This window comes from Denticeps clupeoides, unplaced genomic scaffold, assembly GCF_900700375.1.
Source record: "Denticeps clupeoides unplaced genomic scaffold, fDenClu1.1, whole genome shotgun sequence".
Classification (NCBI taxonomy): domain Eukaryota; kingdom Metazoa; phylum Chordata; class Actinopteri; order Clupeiformes; family Denticipitidae; genus Denticeps; species Denticeps clupeoides.
The window spans coordinates 39,571-59,110 of NW_021630058.1; the positions used below are offsets into that span (position 1 = coordinate 39,571).

The 19,540-nt window shown below is 50.7% G+C and overlaps 1 protein-coding gene across 1 annotated transcript; it reads left to right on the forward strand.

Annotated features, from left to right (window-relative positions):
* Positions 1 to 1,545: 1,545 nt before the first annotated feature.
* On the forward strand, positions 1,546 to 19,515 carry LOC114781711 (microtubule-associated protein 1A-like). Its single transcript, XM_028968074.1, is given in 8 exon segments — positions 1,546 to 1,739; positions 1,821 to 1,922; positions 9,068 to 9,150; positions 9,440 to 9,580; positions 9,670 to 12,618; positions 12,620 to 16,385; positions 17,774 to 18,006; positions 18,085 to 19,515. Coding segments are annotated over 8 exon segments (7,614 nt in total). The 5' UTR covers positions 1,546 to 1,555; the 3' UTR covers positions 18,241 to 19,515.
* The last annotated feature ends 25 nt before the right edge of the window (positions 19,516 to 19,540 follow it).

Genomic DNA, 19,540 nt, shown 5'->3' on the forward strand with positions numbered 1-19,540 from the left:
TATCTACCGCGACGCACCCCGCTCCTAATTACGCGGTACGACATGTCACCTTCACTCGGTCTGGCGGTCCGGACAGGAGCGACGGAGGCTGCAGGTCGGGCAGAGACGCGCACCAGAGAGCGACTGGCTGGGAAGAACGGCGGAGCGGCACAGATCACGCCATTAACATCAGTGCATTTATTCAGTTTTATTCAGCCTCTCATTCAGTTTGCACGCATCAAGCGTTAATAATCTGACATTTCTACTGCAAAAAAAGCGAAATTCTCTATGGGTCATATTTAACATTAAAACACGATCTGATCCTAATAAGAATTTTAAAATGTGTTACCTATTTGAATAAAATGAGGTGTGGTGAATTATGTAGAAAACAGAGTGCATGATTTATTATTGAATAAATTGCCCGTGTGTTGTCCTGCGCCGCCAGGTGGCGCTACGCGGCCTCTTCTCCTCTGGATCATCTGAGGAGGACATGCTGACTCACGGAACAAGGCCCAGTGTGGAAGGGAGCCGGAGAGCCTGTCCCCAGACCCGACGTACGAATCAGTGGAACAGAACCCACTGGGACGCGGCCTGGTGCATAATTTATAAAGCCAGGCCTGAAGGTCACATGGCCTTCCGGTGATGTTCAGTGCTGAATTATGGTACAGGTTTGCATCTGCCATGTACTGTTCGCTTTAATTCAACTTCTAATTGAGTCTAAAATTAGATTGGCCCTCCCGTCACAAAGCGGTTATATTTCGGATCAAAAAGTCTGGAAAGTTGGTGCTGTGCTGAGGATGGTGGCACCCAGCACTGTCAGCGTCACCGGCGCAGTATAAATAGACTCTTGTGACAGTGAAGAGGCCTTTTTGTTCTTCAGTCCGGTGAAGGTCCAAGCACACAAATCAAATGATCTAACAGAACTTTCTTTATTGAAACGAATGGCTGCGTGAGTTTTGAGAATGTTTTTATAAATCCCAACATATTATGTTCATATATGCTGAGGTAGATACTTAGCCTGGAATTGATAGGGAAAACCAGGAAATTGTTATGGAATAAATAAATGTAAAAAGCATTAATAATTTTTGAAGTTAAGATTGTATAGACTTACGTCTTCTAAGTATCTGATCATGGAAATCAAATAAGATTAATAGTATCTTTATATAGTCAGGTAAAATAGGGTAGCCTAGTGGGTAACACACTCGCCTGTGAACCAGAAGACCCAGGTTCAAATCCCACTTATGACTATCGTGTCCCTGAGCAAGACACTTAACCCTGAGTGTCTCCAGGGGGGGACTGTCCCTGTAACTACTGATAGTAAGTCGCTCTGGATAAGGACATCTGGTAAATGCTGTAAATGTAAAAAAGGTCACTTATTGATGAATCCCAAATATGAAAATTAAGAAAAAAAAAACCATTTGATTCGGTGTCAGTTGTCATGTTGAGGAATGAACCATCATGACATCAGATAGGCACATAATACGTGAACCAATCAGATAGCTCCGTATTTTGGCCCTGCCCCTTGCCCTGTACACCACTCTTGTTTGGTGCAGGGCGCTCCATGGATGCAGTTGTCATGGAGATGGACGAGGTCCCCGCGTCCGCCCGTGCTACCGTTGCCATGGAGCCGCCAGAGCCGTCTCAGCTCCCGGGACGCCGCGCTCCTCCGTTCTGTGCGCTGCACCACTACCTGCTGATCGTGATCGGGGACACCGCCTCGGAGCATCAGCTGGAGGACGTGAAGGAGCAGATCAGGCGAGGTGGGTGATGCATTCTGATGATGCAGCAGAGGCCCCCGGTGCCACGGTCCTCACGATCCGTCTCCGCTCTGTCCCCCGCAGGACTCAGGTCTTGGGAGATCGACCTCGCTGTCTGCGACTTAAACAGCGAGCTGCGTCTGTTCCAAAAACATCACTCCGCCCAGTTTTCCACGGAGGTCAAAGGTCAGTAACTCGCATGCATGGTTTTTAAAGAGAAACGAAGTCCTGAGCGAATTTAGAACCCAGGAGATGTGTGAGGCTCGTGGATGCAGTGCTGCCAATGGGAGCGAACGGGACGGATGTAAAGCAGGAAAAAGACGGGTGCAGGTCAGAGTTTTGTGATGGGTGAGTCGAGGCTCGCCGTCCCTGAGCGGAAAAATGGGCGACGCAGGGGAGACGATCTACAAAACTGCGTCATTAAGATGCACAGGAAGAACGAGGAAGTGATGAATCAATCAAGTATGAAAGCGTGGAGGAGTGGGCGTGGCGGCACCGGCCCTCCCAGCATGCTCTCTGAGCCGAGGCGTCTGAAGGACATGTGTCCTTGCTCCCTCGATCGGAATCCGATCCTGGAGATCCAGCCTCGCCTGTCAGTCATTCCTCAGCCTCGGCAGGAGGTGCGGTTCCCGGCAGAGCGCTGATGGCATTCTGATCGATTGTCTGGGAATCAATACGCTGCAAATCAATCAAGACACCCCCCACCCCCCCGACACAACAAAGGGTCGCGGTGTAATCCTTTGTTCTACCTTCTCTACCAGTTCTGTACGCTGTGCAGACATCTCTAATAAGGAACCTGGTGGAACCGGGCGTGGCACGGCGGCCGCGGCGCCGCAGAGGCCGTTCAGGGGGTGCACAAGGCTGTAAATCAGGTTTTATCCCCCCACACACACAGACAGAGCCCAGAAAATGCTCTTACGGTGCATTCATGTTGTTTAATATTTGGTTCCAACTGGAAGATGAAAAGTGAATAATATTAGTAATAATATAATAATAATAATAATAATAATAATAATAGCTCCATAGGGTGTTAGTAGCCTAGCGTGTAACACACTCACCTATGAACCAGAAGACCCTGGTTCAAATCCCACTTACTACCATCGTGTCCCTGAGCAAGACACTTAACCCTGAGTGTCTCCAGGGGACGACTGTCCCTGTAACTACTGACTGTAAGTCCCTCTGGATAAGGGCGTCTGGTAAATGCTGTAAATGTAAATATATGCTGTTAGACGCCGTTTTTTACCACCATGACACAGTTTCACGTTCCTGCCACCAGCCTGCAACTGTACAAGATCAGCAATTTTAATAAAACTACATTTTAATACGGAAGTATGTTTGATGTGCAGTTGCCAGTTTTGACGGCATAAAATATTTTTTACAAACATAAAAATAATTGCATCTGAGATGGCAGCATGTGTAATTATTTATTCCTTTCTAAATCTCTTCTACACACAGTACAGGAATTACCTGCCAGTGGGTCGCCCATATTTATGATTCTTATTATAATCCATGCGAGTTTATGACCCGTGTCTTATCAGCCTCTCTCTGAGAAAATGCCAGAGGTCAGAGGTCAGGGCATTGTGGTGCTGCAGACCCACCTATGAGATTCTCACTCTCACAGAGTAAAGGGCAGCGTGTTTACTGGACCTCCATCGTGCAGCGATACGAGCTGCATGCATCTCTGCATTTGAATGGTGCACAAAGCACTAATAGGCTGGTTTGGGGTTCAAAGGTCACTGTGAAAGAGTGGATTTAAAAAACCTTTCAGATATGGATCTTTCACAGCTGCTGCTCTCCACACACACACACACACACACACACACACACACACACCTTCCTCACACCTTTTACAAATGAGGGGGTCCACAACCTGCAGATGATGCATCACGGGTGTCTTTATTATCTCCTCGATAAGAACCAGTCAGCAATCACGCTCGGTTAAACCGAACGAACCAGCCGCTCAGACAGACATCAGGTTACTTCACAGTCAGTAGGAGAGTTCATGTGTGTGTGTGTGTGTGTGTGTGTGTGTGTGTCCAGAGAGATGCACTGACACTGGGCAGCCGCGCATTCCAGGAAATAACACACACTCACCCACACGCTGGGAATATTCACCATATAAATAAACCCTGTTATTATGCAACGTCGTGCTTTTCTGTGTTATAAATGGGCGTGGCAGGTGGTGGAGTAGTGGGCGTGCTCGGCGCGCACAGGACCACCGCTGTGAGCAGAATGTGAACAGTGCAGAGTCATCATGGCCGACCGGCACCTTCTCAGATGGGTTTTAATTAAACCGCAGCTGGGTTTCCTGACCACCACACACACACACACACACACACACACACTCTTCCAGCCAGGCAGGGAGGTGATGGCATCAGTCGGGCGATTAGAACCTGGGCACAGATGGAAAACCTGTACGCAGATCAATGCGCTGTGATTTCATACTGGCTCCATCTGATCCCACAAACATCTCACAATCTCACCACAACCTGACGGGTGGCATCATGCCGATCGTCACAGATCGTGTCCCCTGAAGGACACTGGGACGGAGAGCAGCTAGGGGAGGGGTGGAGCGCGGCTGTCTCCGCTCTTCTTCCAATAATTTGGTCCTTTTAGCAGACCGATTCCCACCGAATGTCAGCGTAAGTGACCTCCTCTGTTCTGCCTGGTGCGACCAGTACACATCTCCACACAACGAGGCAGGAAAGTACGTCACTCAGGGTCACAGCTGGACAGGACGCAGAACAATTCAGGTGATCAGAGCAGATGATTCGAGTCGAGGCGTCTGATAAATTCAACTTAATCTTGTCTATAAAATCATGACAAAACCAGACCGAAGATCCAGAAATCCAGGCGGAATAATAAAATCTTCTGCAGCTGGACATCCAGTAGGTGGGGCTGGGTGGGGCCTGGTGTGATTATGAATAATTGATGTATTGATCCAGCTCTGTGTAGCCCAGCTGTCTGCTCGAGGGTGTGTGAGTGTGTGTGTGTCTGGGGGGAAGCAACCTGTGATCAATAATCTACAGACTATTGGAGACACACCACACACACACACACACACACACACACACACACACTCAAGCACTGGAGTATCTTAAGGGCTCTTTCCCAGGCAGATGAGGCTCCTCCCCATGGTTCTTCTCGGAAATGCCTGTGTTCTGTTCAATTCGTTTGACCAATAAAAAAAACGAGGCGCGGCCCGGCAATATTTGATCACACTCAGCTGTTCCTCTGCCTGGGGTTCATTATAAATAGCAGAGATGATTCTAGAAGGCCACGCCCACCAGCTCTTCAGCCACAGAGCTCCAGCAGTTGTTGGGAATTTCCATCAGACTATAATAATTGGTGTGAAGAGATGGGCTCCTGGTTTCTTCATACAGATCCCCAAACCATTCCACGCTCCTGCAGAAGCTGGAACCTTCACAAGCAGGAGACTGGTGTGGGTGGAGGAGCGGCCGGCTCCATTGTACAGCGCTGCCAGTGCGAGTACCATCAGCGCCCGGTTACTATTTCAGAACCAGGCACCCCCACAAACACACAATCGCAGCTGCTGTGCTGGTCACAGCTGTGTTCTTCAGCCTTCCCCCTGCAGTGAGATTTATCCCAGAAAAGAGTGGAGATGAATCTGAGTGGACCAGTGGCCTTTTCCTATAAAACCCGGAACCAGTACAGTACAAATTTCCAGCCTGGAACTGACCAAAATATCCATGGAAAGAACAAAAAGATATGAGTCCTCTGGTTTCTATGGTTGTAAAAACAGCAGGTTGTGATGTTTCAGACCTTCTGATGCACATCCAGCTGGTCTGAAGAGCCTCATGTGCAGGCAGAATAATCCAGTCAAACAGTGGGGTACGGCGCCAGGGTCCGTTCCAGACACAAAGACGTCTGCACTGGAAATGCATCCGGTCCTGGAATGTCACGTTACACCCCACACAGCCACACCAAACATTCACGCGGGGTCAGAATTAGGATCAAACCTGAATAAAAACCAAAAAATGCTCACACCCATCATCCACTGAACGTACGTTCTTTTATCCTGCCGACATGGAACATGAAGTTACATTTCACTGCTGAAATTTCCAAAACTGCTTACACCATTCTGTTTTTAAGTAATGTACTGTTGAAGCTGCAGTGAAAGTGTTGGTTCTAATACTGAGCTGGCATCTTTAGTTGGTTCTGTGCAGCTGTTCTCAGGATATACATTTGTTCTGTGTTGGTGTTCTCAGACTTAATCTGGTTCCGGGCAATTGTTCTCAGATTTAGACCGGTTCTGTGAAGCTGTTCTCAGATTTAATCTGGTTCTGGGGAGCTGTTCTCAGATTTAATCTGGTTCGGTGTAGCTGTTCTCATATTTAGACTGGTTCCGGGCAGCTGTTCTCAGATTTAAACTGGTTCTGTGCTGGTGTTCTCAGATTTAGACCGGTTCTGGGCAGCTGTTCTCAGATTTAAACTGGTTCTGTGCTGGTGTTCTCAGATTTAGACCGGTTCTGGGCAGCTGTTCTCAGATTTAATCTGGTTCTGGGGAGCTGTTCTCAGATTTAAACTGGTTCTGTTTTGGTGTTCTCAGACCTAAACTGGTTCTGAGCATCTGTTCTCAGATTTAATCTGGTTCTGAGGAGCTGTTCTCAGATTTAAACTGGTTCTGTTTTGGTGTTCTCAGACTTAAACTGGTTCTGGGCAGCTGTTCTCAGATTTAATCTGGTTCTGGGGAGCTGTTCTCAGATTTAAACTGGTTCTGTTTTGGTGTTCTCAGACCTAAACTGGTTCTGAGCATCTGTTCTCAGATTTAATCTGGTTCTGAGGAGCTGTTCTCAGATTTAAACTGGTTCTGTTTTGGTGTTCTCAGATTTAAACTGGTTCTGGGCAGCTGTTCTCATATTTAATCTGGTTCTGTGAAGCTGTTCTCAGATTTAATCTGGTTCTGGGGAGCTGTTCTCAGATTTAAACTGGTTCTGTTTTGGTGTTCTCAGACTTAAACTGATTTAAACTGGTTCTGTGCAGCTGTTGTTGCGATTTAGACCGGTTCTGGGGAGCTGTTCTCATATTTAATCTGGTTCTGTGAAGCTGTTCTCAGATTTAATCTGGTTCTGGGCAGCTGTTCTCAGATTTAAACTGGTTCTGTGCAGCTGTTGTTGCGATTTAGACCGGTTCTGGGGAGCTGTTCTCAGATTTAAACTGGTTCTGTTTTGGTGTTCTCAGATTTAGACCGGTTCTGTGAAGCTGTTCTCAGATTTAATCTGGTTCTGGGCAGCTGTTCTCAGATTTAAACTGGTTCTGTGCAGCTGTTGTTGCGATTTAGACCGGTTCTGGAACGGTCCAGTCGGCTCGTCCTTCTCCCCGTCTCCGTCAGACAGACACAATGCGCGCCCCCGCGAGGCCCCGCCCTCTCTTCTCCCAGACGGTCGCGCGCTCAGGGCTGCGCGCTCCCTGCTCCGCTCGGACCGGGTCCACACGCACGAGCTGCGCTCCGGTAGGTGCTTCTTCTTCTTCTTCTTCTTCTTCTTCTTCTTCTTCTTCTTCTTCTCGCCGCTTTATCCGCCGGTCCGGGGTCGGAGGAAGACTGCTGTCCTCCACCATCTTCCTCCTACAGGAGAATAACGCGCCGCGGCGGCCGTCGGGAGCGTCCGCGACCTCGTTTCCGCTGGTGGGTTCGGTGGGGATGGAGGATGCTGGTGAGATGTGGAGGTGCGTGAGGGCCGCGCAGGCGCACTGGGGCTCGGTGAGGGTGGCGACAGGTCAGATGCTGACCCCTCATGAGCTTCGCTTAATTCTGGCCCGATGGGGTCGGTGGCATGGTGACGTGGTGGCGACCTGGCAGATACCAGGATGGTTCCTCACCGCGGGTCCGGCTGTGTGGGCCAGATGATGAGCTGTGACCCGGAGATCCGTGGTCCAGGCCTCATGGGACGAGACCCTCTGCTCCTCCACAACAGGAAGCCCGTCTGTAGTCTTTAGTACACGAACACCGGTTATACATGAAGAATATCAACACGTACTTCACAACGTCCCACAAACGTCCTGTTGCCATCTGATGACATTCAGATTTTATTTCACGTTGTCCGTGTTCTGATTAAACATCTAGAAAAATGATGGAGAGAAGCTGCATTCTGGGTAATGTTCTTGAGTCAGAAACGTCCATCAGGTCCACAGACCACAAGGCTTCAGGTAAATGTCTTTCTGTCCTTCAGAGATTACGAACCTCAAAAACATCTGACCACAACTAGACGACGCCATGGCGGCTGGTCGTGGGACCGACGTGTGACGCCATGCTGCGATGTCACCGGCGTGACTCTGCAGGAACGCGGCGGTCCAAATCTGTCTCCAGACCGCGGCCGTCCACCTCACGAGACGAGACGAGGGCCGCGTTAACGCCATTACGGCGCCAGTAGCCGCCATGTTCCGTGGGGGAGGGATGGGCGTGGGAGCTGGTGTCCCTCAGGTGCTGTTTACAGCGGGACGTGACCTTCTGTAACGAGCCTCTGGGTGACGCTGCATGGGGGACATTTAAATAAGTGGGCGTTTAACGCCGCGTAACGGAATAAAACGTCTCCGCCCCTCCTGAAGGTCAAGCTGTGGCACGGAGATGCGGGGACGGGAGAGAAATCAGGCTCCGACACCGGGTTTTCCGGGTCACGCCCAGAACCGGCTCACGCATGGAAAAATCTGCATAAATCTGCATATGCAAGCAGGGGGGGGTCGCGTTGTTCGGCCCGCACTCGCTGCTCAGCGGCTCTGCATGTGTGTTTTTCCATATTTACATCCTCATTAGCATGAATGTGTGTGTGTGTGTGTGTGTGTGTGTGTATAGATGACATGATTGCGTACGTGGTGGGATGAATGTATTTAATTCCCCGGGTTCTGCCGATGCCGTCGTCTCGGCGCGGCTCCTCTCTTCGCTGGGAAATGCTGCAATGCGTCGCTCAGCAGCAGCAGGACTGGGTCAGTGTTACGCGGCTACTGGCAGCAGCCACTTCACTGTTCCCATGGAGACGGCCAATGGGACGAGCCAGCGAGAGGCTGGCCGTGTTGTGTTGTGGTGCCGTGAAAGGCAGAACAGCGACTGTTTGAGGATGAAATCCTCGTTGCTCCGCTGCCGAGGTGATCAGCCACGTGCACGAGATTCCAGAAGCTTCCAGGCCTCCCTGGATCTGCCTTTGTAGTGGAACGGTGAGCTGCTGGGGTTCTAGAATTACCCCTAGAACAGCATTTTGAAAAATGCACTCGCAGCTTCCGCAATCTGAGAAACCGTATTTGTAGGATTCCATCGCTGCGCTAATTTTCGCGGGTTGGTGTAGCAATATTCCGTCCCATTTTTCCTGTGTGTCCAGGGCAAAGACTCCTGCGGTACAAGAGCGATGTGCTTCAGACTGTGGTTCTAGTCAACCCGGCCGAGGACGCGGCTGCTGCTGAGGTACGCTTTACGGTAAACGTGTAGGAACGAGTGTAATGTACTCTGCCTGCGGAGGTGCTATTGCTATGAAATTGTTATTAAATTGTTATAAAATCATATTATTATTCCGCAGTACAGTTTAACCCTCACTTGCTGTGTATTTGACTGCGGAGGACAATCAGTATTTTTTATTAGCTCAATATTCATATTAGGAACACGAGTTGTTTTCAGAGGTGGTACTCGTCATCGTAAAAAGACCAGTTTTCCTGCTGCATTTTAAATTCTGGTTTCTGCGTTTCTTCTGGAACAGGTTCGTTCCCTCCTGACTGACTCTTCTGGACAAAAGCTGCTGCTCCTCTGCGGTCAGAACTCGGAGCAAGGCGGGGACATTATACTGCAGAGTGGACACCTGAGCTCGAAGCTTTTCTCCGACATCATCGCCGATCCCGAGGTGAGAAGACCAGCACCCAGCAAACATCTGAATTGTTTCACATTATGCTTCAAAATGGCAAGCGAATGATCTTCTGTCGGCCCGTCTAGGTGAAAGACCTCCTGTGCGGACCTGCTCCACACAAGAAGGCCAGATTAACCGTTTCCTGCCCGGGAGAAGGGGGCTGGTCCTCCCTGGGTCTCGCCGAGGAGCAGCGTTTTCAGGAGCTCCTGGACTACAGGCTGAATCCAGACGCTGCACTGCCCGACATGGAGGGGGTTACAGAGTTCACCGAGTACGTCTCCGAGACGGTGGACGTCCCATCACCGTTCCAGCTCCTGGAGCCACCTACGTCTGGAGGATTCCTCAAGCTGTCGAAGCCGTGTTGCTACATCTTCCCAGGTGGCAGGGGGGACTCGGCGTTATTTGCCATCAACGGTTTTAATATCTTGGTCGATGGAGGGTCTGACAGAAAATCGTGCTTCTGGAAGCTTGTGAGACACTTGGACAGGATCGACTCGATCCTTGTTACTCACATCGGGGCTGACAACCTCCCAGGGATCAATGGCCTCTTCCAGAGGAAGCTCGCAGAGCAGCAGGAGGAAGAGCAGTCACGTGGCGGGAATGCCTACAGCGACTGGATGAAGAACCTGATCTCCCCGGAACTTGGCGTGGTGTTTTTCAATGTTCCCGAGAAGCTGCGCTCGCCAGAGTCCACGCTGAAGGTGAAGAAAAGCATCGAGGAGGCCTCGCTGACGCTGAAGTACCTCCACAAATTAGGCATCAAGCCGGAGCCGCTCTGTCGAGGGGCCAGCAACACGGCAGAGCCCGTCACGCTCTTCCACAAGCTGGGCGTCGGCAGGCTGGACATGTACATTTTAAACCCCGTGAAGGACAGCAAAGAAATGCAGTTCTTCATGCAGAAGTGGGCCGGCAACAGCAAGGCGAAGACCGGCATCGTGCTGCCCAACGGGAAGGAGGCGGAGATTTCGGTTCCATACTTGACCTCAGTAACGGCCCTGGTGGTGTGGCTCCCCGCCAGCCCCACAGAGAAGATCGTGAGGGTGCTGTTCCCTGGAAACGCCCCACAGAGCAAAATTCTGGAGGGACTCGAGAAGCTCAAGCACCTGGATTTCTTGCGGTACCCCACCGCCACTCAAAAGGAGATATCTTCTGGAGGACCTCCGCCTGTGATTAAGCAAACCAAAATGAAATTAAGAACAGACAGCAAGGAGAGCCTCAAGTCTTCCCCAAAAGCACAGCCCAAAGCGAGCAAGAAAGAGGCGAATGGACTCAATGACGCAGAGTCAAAAAGTGACTCGATCAAAGAGAACAAAGTGGAGAAGAAAGACGTGAAGAAGCTGAAAGAGAGCGTCAATGCCACAAAGCCCCCTAAAGCCAAGTTGGAGACTCCAGATGGAGCGAAGCCGGAAAAAAAGAAACTCATAAAGGAAAAATCCATGAAAAAGCAACTGAACGAGAAGGTGTCCAAGACTGAGGAAAAGAAAGATAAAGAGAAGGAGATGAAGAAGGAAAAGAAAGTAAAGAAAGACAGCGGCGTCAAAAAAGATGAGAAGAAAGACACCAAGGTGAAAGAGGAGAAAAAGAAAGATGCCAGCAAGCCCGAGCTAAGAAAAATCACTAAACCGGACCTGAGGCCTTTCACTCCAGAGGTTCGAAAGACCCTCAACAAGGCCAAAGCGAAGGGGGGTGCCAAGACGGAAAAAAATAAAGAAGCCAAGGAACTACCTCTTGGTGAGGCCAAAGTGGCCTCCAGAAAAGCCTCCAGTGAACTGGTGGATGAGAGGTCCCGACTTTCCTCCCCGGAGGATCTCACCAAGGACTTTGAAGCACTAAAACGAGAAGCGGAGTCTGTGTCGAGCGTGATGGCCTCAGCGCCAGCTTCAGATACGTTACAGAACCTTCCTTCAAACTTCTCAAGCATCACAGTTTCTCACTTTGATGCCCCAGATGAAGGAATAACAACAACTGATGTTGCAACTGAATCTCCACGTCACGAGAAGGAGTCCTTCAAAGAGACGTTCGAGGATGACGGAGACGCTATGGAAGATGCCTATGATGAAGAATACAGTATGGACACCATTAAGAGGAAACCACAAACAAGCAAAGGAATGGAGCAAACCGACAAAACGTGGGAGGATGTCAAGGAAAGAAAAGATGATGTGACAACGAAACCAAAAAAGAGTGAAAGTGAGGAGGAGGAGGATGTCATCGAGAAAGCAGAGCTGGAGGAGGCAGAGGACTTGAGAATGCACGAGGATGACGTTAAATACAAAGCGGATGAGGCAAAAAAAGAAAGGAGTGCCAAAGACTGGGAGGAGAAACCCGTGGAGCACAAAGACATCAAAGCCCCTGGTGGTTCAGAACACATCTCCTTCATACAAGATGAGACCATCCCCGGCTACTCCGAGACGGAGCAGACCATTTCCGATGAAGAGATCCAAGAGACGGAGGACAGGATACCACACCTCCGTTACGATGTTGGCTCCTATGACATTTCTGTCCCTGATGAACCATGCTCTTTTGACACCATCCAAGGCATGAAGGAGATAAAAGCCTCAAACCTGTACGACGCCCCTGAAGTGTCCGTGAAAGGATTTATGGGGGCACCAGAGTCGGCCTTAGCGTTCCCCGCCAATGTCATTCTTGCGGCTCCTCTTGCGGAGGAGGAACATATCTCCTCAGCCACGTCCATCACCGAGTGTGACAAACTCTCGTCTTTTGCAACCTCCATCACCGAAGACCAGTCTGTTGCCTCAGCCACCGCGCCACGGACGGAAGAGACGTGCCGAAGCTCGCTGCTGCTGGACACCGTCAACAGCCTGCCGTCTGTCCGCACCGAAGCCACCCAGGGGAAGGAGTACCTGCACTCCGCTGGGACCATATCACCAACGTCTTCTCTGGAGGAGGACAAGTGCTTCAAGTCGCCGCCCTCAGAGGAGTTCCCACCTTTAGTTCTAGACCCCGAAGCAGGAAAAAAGGCAGCGCTGGCGCATGAAGAGGAGGAAGAGGAGGATGAGGAAGACGAGGACCAGACACCCCAATGTTGACATGCCTCTGAGCAAGCTTCACGAGGGTTACGCATCCTCTGCAGTGCTCCAGGACAAGTCCCCTCCCACAGCATCTGTTCCTACACACGTACTGGAGGAAGAACGAACCTTGGATGAAATGGGGCCCGGTGGGACGTCTCTCTCAGCATCTCCATACTTCTCTGGTGCTTTCGATACGAGCGCCGGTTCAGGCTCAGAGACCGAGGAGAGATGCCCAAGCCCAGATGACAGCACCGCCAAAATGGCTTCTCCCACGCAATCCGTCCCCACAAGCGGTGGCTACTCGCCCACTGAGGACAAGACACCAAAGTCATTTGCAGAGGACAAGAAGGACGTGGCCAAGCTCGAGTCTGACACGTTAGAGAAATATCAATCATCTTTTGACAAAATGGAAGAAAGAATATCTTCTGATATTCTTGAGAAGAGCTACTCCAGTGGTAGAGCTACGTTCGATGAATCGGACGAGGACGAGGACAGCGAGAATGATTATTTCGCCAGAAGAGACAAGGAGGTTGACGTGTCCGGCAGAGTGAAGAGTGAAAGAGGGAGAGAGGAGAGAGAAAGCACTTTCCTAGATGAGGAATTTACATGCGAGGCCAGGTCCCTCAAAGAAGAAAGGATGACCGGAAAAGAGCAGAAATGCGAGGTTCTGCCATACAAAGATGAAGCTGAAGGCAAGGAACCATCAGGTCTTCTCACTGAAGTAAGACCGGCTGGACTTTCACCGTCAGAAAAAAGCGATCTAGGCTCCGTGTCAGAGCAGTATGGCCAAAAAGACAAAAGGACAACCGATGGACAAGCCAGCCATGCTTCAGTAGGCTTTAAGGACGTTGAGAAGAGCGTTCACTTTGACCTGTACAGCTTTCCTGAGCGCGAGAGGCAGGGTAGAGATTTTGGAGAACTTAGGCAAGACACTCCTTATGTAGACAGCAAAAGCTTCACGTATTCTGACATATACGACAGCAGGTCAAGTTCAGTGGACTCAGGTGGATACGGTGCTGAACCTCTGAAGGAACCCACAGATAAATTAGACCATAACGCCAAACTGGACGTTGTAGAAGCACAGAAATCAGATCTTCTTTCTGGAAAAATGTCCGAGCCGGAGACATCTGCACCCCAGAGTCTGTCTGATCTAAAGACAGAAGGTGGTTCCTCCTACTTGGGCACCATGTCGACTGTGCATTCTGCAGACTCGGTTCTCAAGTCCGAAATGGAAAAGGTGCACTTTAGTTCCACATTATTGTCTGGAGACCCCTTCCGTGAGGACTTCAGATCAGGAAGTTCGAAATCCATGAGCTACCACGAAAAAGAGGCGGCCTTAGAAAGAAACGTCAGACGAGCTGTGTATGGAGAAGATGACGAGGAGGATGAAGATGATGAAATGTCTGAGAATGGTGCATCAGACCATGAACTGGAAAAAGGTGCTAAAGATAAATCCGAGAAGGAATCCAAAAATCCATTTGATTTTGTCCCAAGTCCTGAATGTCATGAGTTGAAACATGAACCAACACAAGGAAAAGGCGTCGATAGTCAGGATCAGGTTGCTCCATCAGGTCCCTCTGACACAAGCAAAATGAGTGAAGATCCATCTCAGATTGGGAAGAGCGATTCTGCCTCTTTGTTCACTCAAAGCCTGTCTGGTGTTGGTTCATCTAGATACACCTCAGACTATGGCTACGCATACGATGACAGAGAAGACAAGAAGAGCACTGAAGATCAGGCATACTTTCCATCATCAATGAAGACCACCGAGGAGAAAGGCTACCACAGCGAGAAAGACCTCGAGTTTGAAAAGCAGAAGACGCCAGACATTCTGAGCAAGAAACCTGCTGATGCGGCTTCCTTTGGTTTCTGCTACACCACCACCACTGCCACGGCGTACTCCTCCTCATCCTCATACAGCCACTCGTCCTCCGCGTCAGCCTCCCTCTCCACCAGCCGCCAGTTCGGAGAGGACCTGGAGACCCCTGCCAGTGGTGGCTTCGAGTACTCCGCCTTCAAAGACGCGGACTCCGCCTTCTCCGGCTCCGGCGCGCTGCTGAAGGACGAGTACCTCGAGGTGTCCGACAAGCCGGCGCCCGCGGCGGCCACAGCCGAGTCCACCTCAAGCCTGCCGAGGTTCTCACCACTTAGTCCTTTTGAAGACAACAAACCATTTCCCCCCTCAATGCTCAGTTCTCTGGACGGTAAGAGAGAACTTCCTGGTGCAACGTCAGGCATGGTAGGAGCCCAGTCTGCATGCTTTTACAGACCTGAGTGGGAAGAAGATTCTAAGGCTCAAGCTTTTGGAGCAACCAAAGCAACGTATTCCCAGCTGGCCTCAGCAGAGAAAGACCAGATGAAGGAGGTTTATGGGGTGTCATCAAAAGCACACCCAGAGCTGAGCGAAAAGCAATACTACGAGGACACAGAAAGCGAAAGTGAAGATGAAGATTACCTTCACGAAGGCCAACTCAGTAAATCGCTACACCAAAGCGGCCCGTTCGTCGGTAGGGAAGGAGACCCGTCCATTCCTGACATGCTCGGCTCGTACAGGCCGGCATCCACCAAACCCGACATGCCGAGTGGAGCTGCTCAAGCTGGCGCCTTCGGAGCAGGACGTGAGGAGACCTCGGGCCTTCCAGACGTGGAGCTCAGAGGAGCAGGAGCAGAGGGCCCGAAAGTGAGGAGTCCATTTGAGTGGGAGCTCCAGCAACCAAGGGGAGTCTATCCAGGGGACTCTCCTCCGCATTACAGACACGAGGACGAGTATGAAGAGGAGGAGGAGACGGAGCCGGAGCACCCTCCCCGTCCACTGTCCCTGACATCAGCCGACCAAGCCTTCCACTCCTCCTATTACACCGAGGACACAGGTAGGCGTGCAGATGACGACGTGAGCATGGGGGCCACCTCCTACTCCAAGCCATCTCCAGGCTACTCCACAAACGAGTACAAACAGAGGAAAGGTGACATCTCCCCGTCCTTCATCAACCCCAGCCTAGAACATCTATGCAGCGATGAGGAGAGTGAAGGCAGTGGCCACTCACAGGAGCATGAGGAACAGCGCCAGGTGACTGAAAAGGGGAAGTCCCACAAGCAGCACCATGGAAGTCACCATGGTGGAAGAGACATGCCTGGAGCAGTGGCTGCTGGGATAGCGGGAGAAGACACGCCTCCAACCTCTGTCAGCGAGTCCCTGCCCTCACAGACAGACTCTGATGTTCCTCCAGGGACAGAGGAGTGTCAGTCCAGTACAGTTGGGGCCAACGTTGACTCAGATGAGGACGCTGAGTACCTGCCAGAAGACAGGTCATCTGCTGTAGCCCATGGAGGAGGGAATTATCATGTCTTCTCATCTCGGTCATCTGAAAAGAGACATGACCCCCTGCCTTCACCGGTGATGGACCCTGTTCCTCACCCACCTCACCCAGACGTATGTATGGTTGATCCAGAGGCGCTGTCTCTAGACCAGAATCTCACCGACAAGCAGCACCTGAAGAAAAATCTGAAGACAAAGAGTCCAAAGAAGCTCCTTGGGAAAAAGTCAGGATCTCCAGCACGGAAAACCGACAGCAGACGCAAGAGGTCCCCAACTCCTGTGAAGCAAGCATCTAAAGACTCATCCCCTAGAAACACCTCTCTAAATAAGAAGGATGTAGAGAGGTCATCAAGAATGTCTCGTACTTCAGATGGACAAGGGTCGAAAGAAGACGACTTGTCCAGGTCAAGCTACAATACTGGCAAAGGACTTGTCAATGGAGTGAAGAACAGTGCAGGTCAGTGTCCATCTTCATCTAAACTACATTTTCTGATCCTACAGCTACATGAAATCTATCTTGGTCTCAGAGGTCAGAATAAACCAACCGTAGATGAACACCGGCGCACCGTGTGGTGGAGGTGTGGTCCTTCACTGGACTCGAGACATCTCACCAGATTTTCTACTTCATTTCACGATATACTTTCAAATGCGTCAGTGAGATGAGAGTTGAGGAGCACCAGCTTTCGGTCGGATGGTGTCAAATAAACTCTGCAACGTGTTCTTGGTGCAAAATTCTGCCAACGAACGTTAAACAGTAACAAGCGAACGGCAGGAAAACGGCAATCAAACGTAGCTACAACGCGTACGCCGTTCCGAGGGCGTTCACCGTCCGCGTGGAGATCAACAACAACATCATTTATTTCTTATACAGCCCATAATCACATACAGTACGTCTCAATGGGCTTTGACAGGCCCTACAGTTGACACCCCCCACACTTGACCCTTCTGCACACAAGGAAAAACTCCACACAAAAAAACTCTAGGAGAGAGAAAAAAAGAAAGGAAGAAACGTTGGGAAGGAGTGATACAGAGAGGGACCCCCTTCCAGGGTAGAGTGAGCCTGCAAATGGTGTCAGTGCAGGGTTGGGGATGATATAATAATAAGTCCTACAGTTGTAGGGTTGGAGAAGTCCAGGATGTAGTCAGTGTCATGGTCTAGATTACATGTCCATAATGATGTTATTGGTCCATTTGAAGATCCCTGAAGCTGTAGTTGTAACGGTGGTGGTGGCTGTGGTGACCCTCTGGTTTGTTTCATGTTTTGTCCTTGTTAAGCAGTTGTCAGGAACCAGGATTTATTTGCTGGTCTCTTCACTGGGGTCTGCCGGTAGTCTGGACGCTTGATTTCGTGTCTCGGAGAAAAACAAACAGAAGCAGCGGCAGACGGTTGCACTGAACGACTGATACTGAAATAGGTGGTTATAGTGGTATATTGGTGCTACAGTGGCCCGGTACCCTAACTAGGACAGCCTAACTAGGGTGAATTTAACGCTGTCTAACAGGGGGACTCTGTGATAAAGATCAGGCCGCCGCAGCCATTACCGGAACTACTTTTTAACTATTAGGCTGGTGGTAGCCTAGCGGGTAACACACTCACCTGTGAACCAGAAGACCCAGGTTCAAATCTCACTTACTACCATCGTGTCCCTGAGCAAGGCACTTAACCCTGAGTGTCTCCAGGGGGGGACTGTCCCTGTAACTACTGATTGTAAGTCGCTCTGGATAAGGGCGTCTGATAAATGCTGTAAATGTAAATGTAGAACGTCTCAGATTAACGTCCATTCTGTCTGCTCCTACCGTGTAGAGGAGCTGCTGTAATTAAACACTTTGATGTTTCATCCACAGGTTCCAGCTTTTCCAAGTCCGCTTCTGGCGCACTCTCTGGTCCCCCAGTCTACGTGGATCTGGCTTACGTCCCCAACCACTGCAGCGGCAAGAACGTGGACCAGGAGTTCTTCAAGCGGGTGCGCTCGGCGTACTACGTAGTGAGTGGAAACGATCCGGCGAGCGAGGAGCCGAGCTGCAAGGTCCTGGACGCGCTGCTGGATGGAAAGGCCCAGTGGGGGTCCAACCTGCAGGTAACGCGGCGAGCCGCGAGCGTCAATGCCGGCGACCGGGCGGCCGTCACAGCGCTCCCCTGTCCCCTGTCTCCCCAGGTGACCCTGATCCCCACCCACGACACGGAGGTGACGCGCCAGTGGTACCAGCAGACCCACGAGCGGCAGCAGGAGCTCAACATCATGGTGCTGGCCAGCAGCAGCACGGTGGTGATGCAGGACGAGTCCTTCCCCGCCTGCAAGATCGAGTTCTGAGGCCGTCCAGCGGCCGTCCCCGGTGTCAGCGTCCCGTCTCCTCCTTTACAGCCTCACGCTTCGTCCGCCTTTCATTTATTTCAGCCAAATTGACGGTAATATCTGGTCGTCCCGTGAAGGCGGGATCAGAGAGGGGTATGAGGGTATGAGGGTGAGGTTCTCTTCGCGGTAGGAAGCTGTGCCTTGAAAACCGCGGACACGCGTTTGCCTTTCGGAAACCCCGACTACACGGCCAGGGAACGAACGTGCTGCCTCTTCTCTTCTCTGGGACCAAAATTAGGATCTGGCAACGCGCTCGGCCCCTCGTCCCGTGACGTTTTACGCGGAGGCCTAAAGGCGGCAGGTGAGATGCTGACATGGCGCGGAGGAGGACCGTCGGTCAGCAGAACGTTTACTTTCCACTCTCTTGCGCTGCTCTTTCCTATCGCTGCATGTAACGAGGAGTGAAGAGTAGTTGCGTTGCCAGGTGAAAAGCACATACTGACGTTTAATACCACATTTAATAACACTGAACTACACAGGAGGGCACAGATCAAACCGTCAGAACAGGTTTAATAGAAGAAAACATGCGAACGTAGCACATTACACCTGGACGGAAGCTTCAGGAAGGTCTTTTTTTGGTCGATGTAGAGGCAGGTACGGTTCGCATGTCCATCTAGCTGAAAGGGACCAGATGATTTTCCTCGTTTTCCTGACGATACGTTTGCACCGACCACTCAGAAGTTTAGTCCTTTAAAAACCGGACATGCATGTGTGTCTTATCGACCCGATCGTCCCCGTCGTCTTTCTGGAGGACGGACCTTCGGCCATTTTGAATTGTGACAGATCTGATCCAGGTCTAACTCGATGGGACCAGAACGTCCCGCGTTATTTACCTGCGGACCACCTCTGTGTTTATATGTACAGAACCCACCACGGACCCGAGTACCAGACTGCCACATGGCGGGAACGCCGCGTTTTATAGCCGAGCTTCTCGACCCTCCGTCCCGTCGTCGTCCCGCTTCTTTCTGCATGTGGATTTTTTTTTGGGGTTTTCGAGATGTACGTTCTAGTTTTTGATCATATCAGACGAAGTACTATTTTAAATATGGCTATTTATATGACTTCTGCGCTGTAGTGCCAGAGCATCGTGGTTTGCTGTACGCGGCCTGTGGAATTTTATTATTTTTTCCGATGTTTCATTTTACGTGCAATATTCTGTATCTGCCCTGAAAAGTTGGACTTTCTGCTTATTTACCATTAAAACAAAGTAATAAAGAACATTTAGCGAAGCCACCCCGGGGTGCGTCTTGTTATTTCA